At 43.7% G+C, this 16,144-nt stretch overlaps 1 protein-coding gene across 1 annotated transcript in view; it reads left to right on the forward strand.

Annotated features, from left to right (window-relative positions):
- Positions 1 to 16,144, forward strand: part of CIMAP1C (ciliary microtubule associated protein 1C) — an 86,626-nt gene that overhangs the window by 12,590 nt on the left and 57,892 nt on the right. The window contains exon 3 of the mRNA XM_085646316.1: positions 12,178 to 12,291. Within this exon, the coding sequence (XP_085502442.1) occupies positions 12,178 to 12,291 (114 nt within the window). The remainder of the gene's footprint in view (positions 1 to 12,177; positions 12,292 to 16,144) is intronic.

Below are 16,144 nucleotides of genomic sequence, written 5' to 3' on the forward strand. Positions count from 1 at the left end.
TGGTACACCATTACACACTGAGGTCCTGGTTTCCTGCGCATAGTTCTAGGTATGTGCAGAATCCCTGCAACATGGCACAACTAACGTTTGGTCTGGTTCTTATTTACAAGGCACTTTAGTAGTTCTTGTGCTTGTCCATGATACCGTCGCTTCTGTTTTCCGGTAAACAGCTGTGACGGCATAACCTACCTATATTGATGTTTTAATAGGTTTTTGTTCAAGCTTGATACATTAAATGGTTTTATAGTTCTTTTGAATTACTACCCTATTGCACTGCCACGCATTAAGTTGTTGTTCTTTTCTACTCGATATGGCTGAGGTAGATATTGCGGCACATAACCGCGGGCGCTCTGTCGTCATTTGACTACTTTTGGAGTGCCCGACGTGGGTATCTCACTAATTTTTGTGGTAGGGGCTAATCCAGCTCACCACTTTGAGGTGTTTTATTCTTGGGTAACCTTCCCAGCAGTGGATGGAGAAGATAACTTGTTCCATACATACACTTCCACTGCAACACCTATAGTGTATTGGCCATATACGACTCTTGAGGTTCCGATTTCAGCATGGCAACACCGTATTTGGTTTAATAGCACCCAACCCCACACCGTGACCCTTTATCGATTCCAGGGGCCATTTGGCCAGTTTTGGCCGGGTACTCACCACATCCATGTTATCTAGTAGTCGCTCTAGACGAGTTGCGCGTCTTACACACCTCCTCGATCGAGGTGCACAGGGCTCTAGTACAATACATCTCACGCAATCTACAGGTGGGAGCACCTGGGGTTGCTGCACAACCAGCTGGACCTGTGGGACTAACTATTAGTCCGGTTATGGTTAATTCGGTTATGTGCAAGCGACCCCAGAATAAGGAAGATCTACCTTACTGGCTTGCAGAGAAATTTTACCAACTGGAAGCAGTATTTCCTAATACAACTCCTGTGGAGAAACGCAGGATTCTTACTATTAGTTTGCAGAAAGACTTAATACCCGAAGTAACTGATTGTGAAAATTGGGGTAAAGTGTTCGCGGCGGTGTATGCAAAATGCTTCGGCACACCATCTATGACTGTGCTCCCCTCCGTCATTAAGCGTGTTCAGGATGAACACAGACCGGAGGTGGCTGTGGAGTTGGGGATGAGGTTGATTAGAGTGTTTGACGTAGTTGCTGATCTGATCTTTGCTAATGTCAAGGGAGATTCAGTTAACTTTAAAGTGTCTAATGCTTTTCGCCTTTTCCGGGATGAAGAGAAATCCCGCGAATTACCCAAAATTATTGCAGAAGCTTATAGGACAAGTGGGCGCAATAGTTTGGGTGTTAAGCCTTTCGCTAGAATACCAGCACAACAGCAAACACAGATGGCACAGTCTGCTAAAGACAACCGTCCAAACTTTCCTAAAAAGAGTTGGAAAAATAAGAACCAGGGGAAGCAACAACAAGCACATGGGTCGGGTGCCGCGCCACCGGTTCCCGAACCTTCTGATCGCAATTATGATTTGCGGGACCGCGCGAGAATTAGGTCTCCTGACAGGTTTCAGGTTCCTGATCAGCGTTCTCCTCGTTCTTCACAGGCAACATCAGGCTCACAAGCCGGTGGAGGGGATCGCGGCAGAGGTCGAGGTGCCCCACAAGGTTGTGAGCAGCCTCGTCAGACTGAAAGCAAAGGGAAACAGGACAATTTTCCTCATCCGCGATCACCTTTTCAGAAAAAGAAAGTTGCTGCTTTAACAGCGAGATATGCCACAGACGGTGAGAACCCGGCTCCAGAACCTAACATGGGATGTAATGCTGCTAGACAGCGCAGCAGAGGTTACAATAGTGCGGCAAGCACTGTGTCCATTTCTGGAGGCGACAGCAACTGAAACATTCATCACAGTTGAAACGGCTGACACCCGAGTGTCTCCCCCTGACAGACTATATGATATAGTTCTTCTAATTGAAGGTGACATACAACATGTAATAAAAGGGATTTGTTTGGAAAATCTGACTTCTTTGTATGACATACTTTTGGTAGAGAAAGATTGGCTGCCGCCTTTTGTTCTAGCCACTTCCCAGGGTGAGGAGGTTATACTCCCCAGTTTTTCACATAACGTCTCCAAGGAGCAAACAAAGGCTTTTGCAGAAGAGTGGGCTTTGGTGCTTGCACCGGCTTTGTACCGAAATCAGATGGGCTGGGATAAAGGATCTCCCCCGCATGAGATACCATTACGGTCTATGCCACAGCCACAACCCCAATATCCCCGCCGGTGGGAGGCAAAAGCTCCCGTTGCGAATATTCTGGATCAACTAGAGTATCAAGGAGTAATTGAGTCATGTGTGTCACCGATGAATAATCCTCTATTTACAGTAGCAAAACCCGATGGGTCGTACCGCTTAGTGTTGGATTATCAACATTTGAACTCACATTGTCGGACATTTGCGGTGCAGAATACCCATAGTTCTGCGTTAGTCGACAGTCTTGTTTGTAAAAATATAAAACTACACTTGACATTTCCAATGGCTTTTTCATGCACAATCTATCCCCTGATAGCAGTCAATGGACCGCTTTCACAGAGGGTGGAAAACAAAAAAAAATTATGCGTTTGGCAATGGGCTACAAAAATAGCCCTGGTGTTTTCGCCGCCCGTATTGTCTCTTTGTTGGACAGCATTGACGAAGACGCATACTCATACGTTGATGATATCTATCTAACAGACGACGAGTTATGGCCGCATCTTTATCGTGTGGATCGCACCATAGTGTTGTTTGCTGACCTCGGTTACAAATTTAACTTTGCAAAATCACACATTGCAGTGTGTACAGTGTTCTTTTTGGGCTACGAGCTCAACAATGAAGGAAGAGGCTTGGAGCCTCACTTCTTGGAAAAATGCGCACGTTTGCGCCCTCCGACTACACTGAAAAAATTACAGTCTTTGCTGGGTTTTTTGAATTTCGGTCGAACTTACATTCCCGATTGTGCCCAGCGTATCAAGCCTTTGTATGTGTTTGATACAGCCTACTTATTCAAAAGCCTGCTGGCTTCCGGAACATTCTACTATACTGCAATCTTTGCAGCCTGATCTTATTGAATCAAGATGCTTGTTGACTCGTGATAACCATACAAACCTGGTGATACGAATCGTCCCTGGCCATGTGGGTTTCACTTACTTGATATTTAATGAAGGTGACACAGTACCTATTACTTACAAATCACATTTGTACACTTCAGCAGAATTGCAGTTTGCCTCCATTGAAAATTTTTGACTTCTGTCCAGATTGCGATCCTTAAGGAACGCGCTCTGGCACTAGGGAAACGGATTTTGGTTGTAAAACCGTGTCCCGCTCTTGAAGCGTTGACAAAGGCGAGTTTACCAAACTCTCCAGATGTCACGTTTATTTTTTACTCGTCATTGCGTACACAGGAGTTCTTGCAGTATGAATTTGTTCATCCTCCTCCTCTGTCAATGCGCCCCCTTGAACAGTACCAATGTATCATTTACACCGACGGTTCAGCGCAGCCGGCAACCGGGCCAAAGCGTTCTTACTTGGCGGCCTGTGCTATAGTGGCAGGTACCATATTGAACGGGGACTTCAAGTCCAATGTTGTTCATACGCAGGAGACTGTGAAGCCCAATTAGCGGAGCTGCGCGCTTTGGTACTAGCTCTGGAGTTTGCAGATCCAAATGTGACTACTTTAATTGTAAGCAATTCATACTACTGTGTTTAGTCTTTCAATGGCAACTTATTTTTTTAGTCTCAAAATGACTATCGTGATTCTAAAGGCAGCGCAATTAAACATAAAATGCTTTGGGTTCGAGTCGCAGATCTTAAAGACCGCCTGCCTCTCACACAGGTAAATCATACTCTTGGTCATCAGCGTGTAGGAGTGCACGCAGTTGGCAACAGTTTGGCAGGTTAAGCTGCCAAATCAGCAGTAGCCACGTGTTCAGTTGCAGCAGTTACAAGATCCATGAGTAAGATTGATAATGACATTTTGGCAGCAATAGCTGCTACAGAGAGGGGTGATAATTACCCGCAGGGTTTCCCTTCCAAATACTCTTATCATTTAAGTCCCGATAATGTTCCATACGTGAGAATTAACGGCGTTGGTGATAGGTTGATACCCAACGCAGACCGCAGACCTTCACTGATAACAGCCGCACACGAAGACATGGCTTTGGCGCATGCTGGGGTGTCTGCAACTGTTTCTATCTTGCAGCAGCGTTACTGGTGGCACGGCTTATATAAACAAACCCGTAATTACGTACTTTCATGTGACATTTGTCAGCAGATTAAGCCATCTACGGCAACGCGCCCACTACAAACACAGCTATGCATTTCTAATAAACCTTTCGGTTGTGTTTATTTAGATCACTGCGGTCCTTTTTCTTCAGATACTGCCTAGAAGTTCATCTTAGTTGCAGTTGATTTGTGTACACGCTTTCTGTGGGTTTGACCACAACGCATTGCTGACATCCAAACTGTCATCAGGGATTTGTGTGTCTTTGTGGGAATTTTTGCATGTGGCACCTTCCATTCGGACCAGGGTCCAGCGTTCACCTCTAAGGCTTACAAGGATACCATGAGGTCTTTGGGGGTGTAGGTCAAATTTTTATCTCCATACAGGCCTGAGGGCAATGCGGTTGCGGAGTGAGTGAACCATGACTTGAAGCAATCCTTGACAGCTAGGGTCATAGGGACTGGCAGCAACTGGTTCGCCCATTTATATGGCGTACAGCGTGCCCTAAATAATCTCCCTAGAAGATCTCTGGGTGGGCAGGCCCCATATGAAATGCATGTTTGTGCCAGACCTTGATGGTCTAGAAATGGCGGCGACTGCCGCTTCCTTTGACGTAGATAATCATTCTGCTGTATAACAGAAACTACAAGAGACCTGTGACAGTCTTTCAACATTTACCCTCACCCACTGATGCTGCGCTGCAGATTCCGGTAGTCGGCTGGCTACCCAAAGTTGGAGACCTGGTCCGAGAGAAGGTGGAGAACAAAAAAGAGTTTGCCCCCTCTTATCGTGCACCGGTCCCAGTGGTTGGCGTGAAAGGTACTCGTACAGTCATTTTACCACCGCTTCCTGGTAGAAAAGACAATAGATACATCTCAGTGGACAATGTCAAGCTACAGCATCTGGCCGATCCTGAATAGCATCACGCCAGCAGTCTCTACAACAACTGTATCGAGAGATCCAGGCTTACCCGCTTCTAACAACACGCAGGATGACACCGCCATTGAGCTGGACTAAACTGAATATGCTTGTCCCACTACCGTGGCATTACCTGGTTTGTGACCTGATGCCATTAATGAATCACGTTTTTCCTTGGACTCACATTTAACATCATCAAAGGCCCCTTCCAAATTTTCTATTTTTGTCGCCTTGTTTAAACTAACTTATTTGGTTCCACCTTGGACGTACATCTGGTTGGTGCTCATCACAATTTTCTTGTTCATGTCCATTGGCTTTGTGATATTTTTTTTTCCTTCTAATCAATGGTCACTACCTTCCTGAATGCTTTGCTGTTAAACTGGTAGATGGAACTTTGGCTCCACACTCTTCTTCTCACAGAATGAAAAGAGACCACACTTTTGTCAACATCACTGCCTGGCCAGTTATAGACGGCATAGTTTGGGATGCTGTAGATTTTCAAATCCATGGCCCTACAGAGATAATGAATGTGCTAAATGTGCTTCGTGTTTCAATGGGTGATGTAGTGAAACAAAACATAAGGTCTGATGATTGGGACGTACAAGCCGTACAATCCATGTTTTCAGATTTAAAATACTATGCCGCTTTTGATGCTGAAGATTTGTATTTGAATACTGCAAATTATGCAGATTTGTTTTGCTATCAGCACTATGGTCATCATTATCTGCATAAGGCTAACACATTATGAAATGTTTTTAATTATACACAATGGGAACATTGCCCGGATCCTTTGGAATGCAGCTCTAAAACGTTTTTGAAAAAATTCACATATATTACAGATTTCGATAAATCAAACCCCGGGTCATTCTATTTTAAGTTAAATGCTTCATCTAATTCTAAAGTAATGCTCACCCACACTAAATTATTATATTCTAAATCCTTTATTGATAAATTGTCAGTGGGTGGCTATGATCTGTGGAAATCCACAATTGATCTTAAATCAGTTTGGTGTTCAAAATCCTGGAAAGTGCGAGGCACAGACGCGTTACACCGCGCGTGCCTTATCCCAACGCAGATTCTATTTTTAAATGAATCGATTTATCAAACAACTTGTTTTGGATTGGCAACTTCTAAGCAAATGATTGCCCCTGCTATTCCTGCTCTAGCTGCATATCAGAACTGGTGCAATAGTACGAATTATTCCATGGCTGAATTACAATCACTTTTTAACAATGACACCTTTAATTTTTCTAGTTTGGACCCCCTAGGTTGGTTAGTTTGGCAAACTAGTTCAGATGCTGCCAACTTCGTTTCCATGAATTGAGTCCTGGCTACACACAGGATAGGCCTGATCCTTGTTTTGCTAACTCCCATTCAGTTACTACATATTCAGTTGGAAAGTTACGTCCAAATTGGTTGCAACACACTTCTCTAACTTAAGTGAAACAACATTTGTCGTTATTATCAAGTGACATTGATTTGACAGATTTTATCAAAGGACCTGCTGGTCCAATGTCAAAAAGATTTATTTATGCAGCTTACAATGAAGCTATCCCAAATTGAAGCAGCTTCACGTTTAAGGGCAATTGATCAGGCTAATCTTGAAAAAGTGCTTGTTGTTGTTGATAATAGTATTAACACACTTTCTTCCCACGTTTATACATTGGACAATATTGTTTCATCTGCTGTTGACATTATGCAAGAGGATGTTTCTGTTTTGTATCATGGTCAAAATCAATTGCGTTCAGTTATGCAATTTGCGTGGACTTTACAGACTCTAATGATGGGGAAAGTTCCATGGGATTACTTGAATGCCTCATCGTTATTTTTGCCCTTTAACTTGACAACAAAACAGCAGTTTATGTCCATGAAAGATGCTTCGTATTCTCTTTTGCATACTGAAAAGTTAGATCCGTTACCGTTCTCTGTGGCAGAAACAGACTCAGCTGTCTTGCTCATCCATGGGGTGATAACTCTCCCATTTTCCTTGTTTAAATTTACCTCATACATGAAACACTATCCACTAGGCCGCTGTTAGGCTTTAGGTAGTGCATTTCTACACAGAGTTTGGTCATTACCATTCACATACAGATGCCTACGGGATGACAAAGAAGTATACCGAACTGGGGAATCATGTGATACCACAATAGATCATTCTCTTGTTTGTAAGAACATCCAGTTGCATGGCAACTGTAACCTTACGGCCCCGAATCTTGCATGTGTTTTAAAAGGTATACACGTGCCAGCTATTACACCCACTTTCACTCTGCTTGCAAACAGTAGTTATTTGCTTTTAAATAGTGAAGAATGCTGTGGTATGCTGGCCGGCATCCCTTACATTGTAATGGTTTCACAGCTTGTGGTTTGCTGTAAGAATGTTCTTTTCCCACCCCCACACGGGAGGCTCGATAACTCGATTTGGCCTTCCATTCCGACCTTGAACGCAGACTTCAACAAGTTGAGCAGAATAAGAGCATTGTTATCCCAAAAAGAAGTTTCACTCACATCCGCCTATGAGACATTGGTCCTTGACGTGGCTAACACCTGTACAGAAGTCCAAGCCCTTCTTAATACTGACCTCTCACTACATTTCAGTGCGTTGATTCACACTATCTTCAATGCTTCTAACACTACAAGCATTGCCCATTTTTTTTAAAGCTGTGGGCTCTGGCCTTGCGACCTCTTTCCAAACTATATTTGGTGTGATACCAGCATTTATCCATTCTATTTTTTCCAGCGTCTTCAGTGGCTTGCCACTATTACTTGCCTTAGCCGCTGGGATTTTGCTGTTAATTTCCCTGCTACAAAATGGATGCTCTTCCTGTGGCCCTGCACAGCCAAGACCGGCTGCAGATGCTCCGTAGCCATATGCTTGAGTGCTACGGTACTCTGCCCCTGGCCACACTCAGCTTGGCTTATGAATTATCTTTCCGCTTTGCCTATTACACTTGCGTGCAACCTGTCTTCAACTACTTGGATTGTTCCTTTCAATGGGCATTGGATCTTTGCTTCTCCAATACGGCATTTCCTCCACCTGATTTTGACCTGCTATTGAGTCCCTTAGTGGCCCATGAGCAAAAATGTTCCGGTGTTGGAATTATGGCCTGCGCAGCTGCGCTGGGAGTTCTGGCTGAATGGGATATCTGTGCAGCGGCACAGGATTTCCTACAACGGAGTTACATCGAGGATCACACAAGTTGTCCTTTGATGGTGCTGGAAGCACCCATTGTTGAGGAATATATATGTTCATTCACTCTGCTTGATTGGGTGGCATCGCTTTTTTCTGATGATAACAATGACTTCCTCTTGGAGGCTATTGCAACCTACTGTTCGTACACCTTGCTGGATTGACTCATCCTCCTTATCCTTGCTGGATTTATTTTTTATTTTTGTGTGCCTTTTTGGACACAAAATATTTTTTTACTCTTTCTCTTCTCACATTACCCGCAAATCAGAGGTATCATTGATACAAATGCTCTTGATTCTTGCACAGACTTGTTTGAAAGCTGTGTTCTCTTTAAGACCACTGTCGGATTGACTGACCAAGGGGAGGGTGTAGTGAGGATATGGACACACCTGCGGACATTGCTAAGTTAGCATAAGTTAGTATATGCTTGGCCGCCATTTTGCCCCTTTTGCTCACATTACTACATGCCACATTTCTCGTAAACACTTTGCTTGCTCGCTTTCACATGAGAACTGTCTGTATTTCAGATATTTAATTGAACACTCTGCTCCTCGTCTGTACAGCGTGTTCAAGGTCGAAAAACAATGAGCTCTCATGATTTGCTTTGGTCAGTCTCGTGTCCCTAGCCTAACATAGAACACAGCTGCAAACCTGGAAATCTGGTGCTTTTAATATTGCCTTGCATGCATGTTAAGACACTTGGAGAGACGCTTTCCAGGATAGTAAATTCCTGCATCTGAACTCGGAGGTATGGGGTCCCCCTAACAAAGCAAAAACCAAAGGAAATGATGGACGGAGTGTTGAACATTGCAAGCACTCACCCCCAGTCAACTGATCTGGGTTTAATCCATCACCGTTCTTTAGCCCACTCTGCCACCCCAGTTCAGACATGGCCATATGCAAATCAGTCTGACCCTGTGCCTCATGGGAACAGTCCAGCCCGAACTGCCAAGCCATGTCTTCCCTGGACCGGAAACAAGCTTCCTAGGACCGCTTTCTGGCATTTCAGCCGTCTTCAGCCAGGCTTGCTTGAATCCAGTGGCAAAGTGAGCAAGGGACTCACGTCTGAGCATACCCTGCCAACTTATGGCGAACAAAGCAAAAACCAAAGGAAATGATGGACGGAGTGTTGAACATTGCAAGCACTCACCCCCAGTCAAATGATCTGGGTTTAATCCATCACCGTTCTTTAGCCCACTCTGCCACCCCAGTTCAGACATGGCCATATGCAAATCAGTCTGACCCTGTGCCTCATGGGAACAGTCCAGCCCGAACTGCCAAGCCATGTCTTCCCTGGACCGGAAACAAGCTTCCTAGGACCGGTTTCTGGCATTTCAGCTGTCTTCAGCCAGGCTTGCTTGAATCCAGTGGCAAAGTGAGCAAGGGACTCACGTCTGAGCATACCCTGCCAACTTATGGCGAACAAAGCAAAAACCAAAGGAAATGATGGACGGAGTGTTGAACATTGCAAGCACTCACCCCCAGTCAACTGATCTGGGTTTAATCCCTCACCGTTCTTTAGCCCACTCTGCCACCCCAGTTCAGACATGGCCATATGCAAATCAGTCTGACCCTGTGCCTGCTTGAATCCAGTGGCAAAGTGAGCATGTCTGAACTGGGGTGGCAGAGTGGGCGAAAGAACGGTGATGGATCAAACCCAGATCTGTTGACTGGGTGTGAATGTTTGATTGGTTTTGATGCTCCGTCCATCACCACCCCCTTTTGTACTGCTTTGTTCGCTATAAGTTGGCAGGGTATGCTCAGACGTGAGTCCCTTGCTCACTTTGCCACTGGATTCAAGCAAGCCTGGCTGAAGACGGCTGAAATGCCAGAAACTGGTCCTAGGAAGCTTGTTTCCAGTCCAGGGAAGGCATGGCTTGGCAGTTCGGGCTGGACTGTTCCCATGAGGCACAGGGTCAGACTGATTTGCATACGGCCATGTCTGAACTTCGGTGGCAGAGTGGGCGAAAGAACGGTGATGGATCAAACCCAGATCTGTTGACTGGGTGTGAGTGTTTGATTGGTTCTGATGCTCCGTCCATCACCACCCCCTTTTGTACTGTCCCCCTAACAAAGCCTGGAGATCTTCTATAATTATGATAAACTAGCTTCTAGCACAGGGAGGGTGGCAAGGCGCTATATTCCTGTTTCCACCATCATTATAATATGATTTCCCCTTTTGCTCTATATGGAATTGTAACAATGCTGATTTGTTTGATCCTATGCATATTGCTGCTAGTATTGGCTTGTGTACTGCATTATAGAGCACGTTAGTTAAAATAAAATTTGAAACTATTCCTTGACTCTATTTACTCATGTTGTGGACAAGTACGATAGTTTGAACGAAAGAGTGTTCTTGTTCCCACGTATCCTGAGAGGGACGGAGTAGCATGTTCTAGGATGTCTAATTATTGGTAGCTTTGCTGTTACACGGAGAACAAATGAGACACTATAGCTAGTCGGATTGGGGTTCTAGGCACCAAGGTGGGTATTTTGGTACACCACTACACACTGAGGTCCTGGTTTCCTGCGCATAGTTCTGTGTATGTGCAGAATCCGTGCAACAGGCAGTCCCCATCTCTGTTAGGGTGGGGAGCGGACGTGAGTCCGCCTGCCATCCTAATCAGGCCCTCAGTTCCTTCACACAGTCAATCCACAGCTTGTACTTTCAAGTTTACAGTGTGCAATATACACAAACCTTTTGTTTGTTATGTTTTCTTCCACCAAACAGGAACACGTTCAATGCTCAATCACTGCTCATCTTCATTTCTTTATTTCAAACTTTACCCTCATCAATCCATCCTCATTTTCTTCATTGAAGCATTCAACACGGCATTTCATTTCTGCACACACATCCCACACATGCTCTTTTCTGCTTTCTCTGTACTGATTTCAATATGATTCTTTTGTAACCTGGTATTTGTTAAGCACAAACATCCATACATGTTATCAGCTGAAAATCAAGAGGCTTGCAATACAACATAGTTCCAAAAGTGGGGAGTTTTACAATGAGGACCTTAGAAAAGGATCTCAATCCCACCCTGGATCTCTAGACTTTAAGGTACCTGAACCAGAAGCAATGTTTTTTAAACTAAGAAGTAACCTGGAAGTTATAATTACTGCAGTCTCTTAACTGAATTCTGTGAAAGTCCTGCATAGCTGGAATTGCAAAAATAGAGACGGGATTAGACAAAGATGGTCATCTTCCTACTTTTTTGTGCATGGTTCAAGTAGCCAGAAACTTGTCTCAAAACCTGGATTTGCAAAAAACATGCTTGGACATCGTATTAATTTTTGAAGCCAAAGAGACTTTGGCATCACAAAACCCCGAAGGTTTCATACTGCTTCTGAGAGACAGGACTTCCTCTCATGGAGAGGGGCCCGAGATGTGGGTTCCATAAAAGCAATTGAGCTTTTGGTGAGCAGAACGTTCATTTTGAAAGGATGTAGTAGATGTTTCCTCCGTTTTTAAGCCCCCCATCACTTAGTTCACTCTTGTTCTCAACACATTCCTCCTTGACACTCTAATTCATTCTGTGCTGTATAAGAAGCTTTCATTCCATCAGTTATTGAACTGTTTCCAGAAGGTCCACGCTCCACTGAAACTTCCTCCAAACCACTGAAATCTTACATCTGGACCACTTCCACCCACAAACTCTGCTCTATTATCTGTAATGGTTTTATCCCTTCCATGCACCTGATAATGATATGTTTGACCTTACCTTCCTTTGTTGTCCACGTACAGCTTTTTGATGAAAGTAATATGCAGATAAAAATGTAAAATGACAATCAGGAGTAAAATGTCTATTCTGCCACTTTGGAAACTTGTTCACAGTCACCTTTTTCTCTTTTTTAGTGCTGGGACCATCTTTCAGTCCAGGGCCCAAGTACATGATCGGCCGCCGGATTACTCGCTTTGGTCGCGATGGTATTCCAGAGTACACCCTGAAGTCTCGGCAGAGAGACCCAAGTAAGTGCGCATCCTTACTCTACTTGAGAGACAACTGGCTGCTAGGGTTCCCAATTACACATAATTACACTAAATGCAAATCTGACAATTTGGGCTATATTTTAGCTTGTAATGCATCCCCACCTCTTTTCTGGGCATGGCGATGCATTTAAAGGAAGCATTACGAACAACAGCCGCTCATGTTCTGTTTGTGTGTGCTCGCTGTACATCTTTCCATTGAATGGCAACTTTTGCTCCAAAACCTTTACAGCAAATGGCACGTAATTTTGCAAAGTGGCTTAATGGTGACATTTCGTGAATTTTGCCTAATAAGAGTAACACACTTTCTTGAAAAATTATGCAAATTACACTGGTGTAATTTAAATTTTGCCCAAGGTTTATCATAATTCCTCTATTTTCTGGGTAGAGTGTGTGATTGTGACATATCTACAGAACTAAATGATGATAAAATAGTGCTGAGAGGATGGAGAATTCCATGTAATTTTAGCGAAATTTCATGCAATTATGTGAAAGCAAATTACGTAAATTATGCACACCCTATTTATTATCAGACATTCTATACATTAAAGTTTCTATTTATATCTTTTTATCTGTCTGTGTCTCTATGGCATCAGTAAGTACCATATATCATTTTTCTGTTTCATTTTTTGGTGAAAAAATGGACTTCAGTTTACTCAGTGTGAGAAACTGTGTATTCTGAGAGGTCTCGCTCTGTGATCATCCCACTGATCCATATGCTGGAGAGATGACTCCAGTAAGTTCTCAAATATTCATGTTCTAATTATCTACCTGAAATCTTTCTTAATTATTCAGATTCTTCCGACCTAGTCAAAATTTGTCATTAAGAAGAGTTCACTCTATCAGAAAGTAAATCCATACCAATCAAATCCTCCAACCTTGATTGTTACCTTACCCGGTAATGCTATAAAGGAAAGCCACACTCATAATCTCAGCATGCCAGGGCCCAATGAATATGCATCTCATGAAGATTCTAGTAAGCAATCAAGAGTTATATGACCTTGCTTCATTAAGGATAAATCATAATGCCATGACTTTGTCCCGATCCCCATGAATACTATAAACATGCCAGATTCCAGTTGCATGCTAACAGATTTGTATGAAGGGCACTATGATAACATTAATCCCATTGAATACCCAAGTATCAGACATTACTAGTGTGTAGCTACCAGCAGGGCATGCATGGGATGTCAGCTACTCACAAAGCTTTCTTACAGATATTTGCATAGAACCACATACCACTACCAAATAGACCCTCATATGGTGGTGGGTCCTATATAAATGCAGCCACTCAGTCATTTGAAAAGCAGCATTCGTGCCCCGTAATTATCAGAGTAGAGAAATCTCTGCTGGTCATATCCATCAGAAGAAGGCGATTGAGACTGATCTTGCCTGCACCGTCTTGCATCAACTTCACATATCACTTGTTCTGTAGAAATAACTGAAGAACAACCAAGGGACCAATTTACGGCCCCCAAAACGACCAGTAGATTAAGAGTGTGCAAACGCCAGATAGAACAAAAACAGATTCATAAACATAATAATGACCCCCACCCCCCCGCTGGAATAACCGAGTTCTAGATGCCATACTGGCTCAACCAAAAATTCTGTAAGAAGGTGATCGCAATATCAAAACATCAAGCACCTAGCACTACATCCTGGGAGAATACCCTTAAGATAAATATCTTGGTCCAAATCTCAAAGAGAGCTTAAAGATATTATTTGAGGACATCAAAACCAAAGTAAGATATCCTGGTAGCCAGAATACCTGCACACGCCTGCATATAAATAAAAAGGGTCTTCCTGGAGATATCAATGCCTCTCAACCAAACAGCTCCTTTCGCAGATTCTGGAAACAAGTACTGGGAGCAAGGTCTTGGAGTGATTGATTATGTGGTTAAAAACAAGACAACAAATCTACTAGTAGAAGTTTTTGCAACAGAAGTCAATGGTCATGGATGGAGCTTGATGAGTGCAGCCTCATAGGCTCATCCACTCACACATCTCTTTTTAGTGAGAGGGCCTCGAGACATATATAGTTTTCAGAGCAGGTTTTGAAAATACACCACTCCTTGCAAACATTTTGCGGTGTACATTATATTGCATTACTAGCATAGAAGGTGCACAAGCAAGGTAAGACTTTAAGTAGGCATGCCACTTTAACTGCTTGATTGGTGTTTATGTTGTGGATGATATGATGGCTGGCTGTTGGATATTCAGTACCCAGCTTGAAGGATAAACTCTGGTTATGGGGAAGATTAATAGGACATTGTAGTTTAGGATAAGAAGCCTTCAGGTTGACGAGCCACAATAGCAATAATGATGATGAAGACAGATTTATGTAGCGCACAAATGCTCCTGGGAGTGTCCTGTCGCTAGTCTAGCAACGAGTAGAAGATTACAGAGTGAATAGCCAAGTTTTTAGCGCTTTCCTAAAAGTAAGTTCCTACCTTTCCTGCCTCAGGTGCAGGGGGAGACAAATCCATGCAGACCGGCCTAGAAAGTAAAGAGTGTCCACCAATCCTTGTCATCCTCGCTCTCAATGTAAAGGAGCTGGTTTGATTGAATGCTGCCACCTGCCAACAAAGAATTAGTTCTGTTGGATATTTTCCCGGATAGTTAAACTAGATCTAATCCTCAGGTCTCCATCCATGGCAAATGCCAAGAACAAAGGGGTCAATTAGGATGTAGGGCAGATCACCACCACGCGCATGGCGGTGGCGATCCACCCTACATCCTTCCCCGCCCGCCACCCATTTCCCCCCCCCACCATATTAGTATGGCGGGGGTACCGCAGCGGACGGAAAGACCGTCCGCCGCTTTTCCGCCCGCTCGACTCGTTGACAGGGCGGAAAAGGGTTTAATAAGGTGGCGGTGTCTGCTAGACGCCGCCATCCATATCAGGATGCAGGCGGGGGGCAGCCTTTCCCCGCCACGGAAAGGCCTGCGGATCTTGAAGTTGGGGGCCTGTTGTTAAATTTCCAAATATGCTGAGCTTACTTTGCTATTTCAAATTATAGATAAAAGACTATCATTTAAATAATCTGGATTACTCATGGAGGCTCAAAACCACTTATGACGCTACTAAATCAATACCTACCAAAATAATATGTCAAAATTACTACTCTCTGCTAACCCAAAGAGAGGACAGGCATACCACCAAATATTTGCCAAATGAACAAAAGCAAATCTGGCCTACTGAACTGCAGCTCAAGTACAGTTAATTCTCCGGCTATCATGGAGGTGATGGAAACTAGACTCATGAGATCCTTTTCCTAAGAGAGACTTGGCACTCCCACTCAGCTCACTTTCCCATCTATCTCTTTGGTCCTAGAAGGTACCAAATTCGGTGTAGAGACAGCAAGGACCGAATATTTATTTATTTAGTTTATAGAGCGTGCGATTACCGAAGGTGTCTGGAGCTGAAGTTGAAAGCATCTCTGAACTAAGATTTATTGAAATTAGTATGGTTTTAAGGACTTGTAGAATCTCAAAAGATTGTGTTTGGAACGTAACCCAAAGGGGAGATTGCTCTATGTCTAACCACTGAAAAGGCTTGTCCACCAAACAGAGTGTAACGGTCTAAGAGGTGTATACCTTTTATACATAGAAGAAATGCAATTAGGGAGCTGAGAGGGGTGGAAGGCCTTGTGGCAGAAGCAGAGGGCCTTGAAGATTTTTTGTATTGGGAGCCAATGGAGTTTTTAACATCTGTGCAAATGCCCAGAACCAATCTTGTATCAGTAGCTGTGTTGGCGTCTAAGGAATGAAAGGTATAATCTTTTTCAGCACTTTCATAATCAGGAAGCCGGTGGTCACACATTTTCTAACATGG

This window comes from Triturus cristatus, chromosome 3_1 (genome assembly GCF_964204655.1).
Source record: "Triturus cristatus chromosome 3_1, aTriCri1.1, whole genome shotgun sequence".
NCBI lineage: Eukaryota > Metazoa > Chordata > Amphibia > Caudata > Salamandridae > Triturus > Triturus cristatus.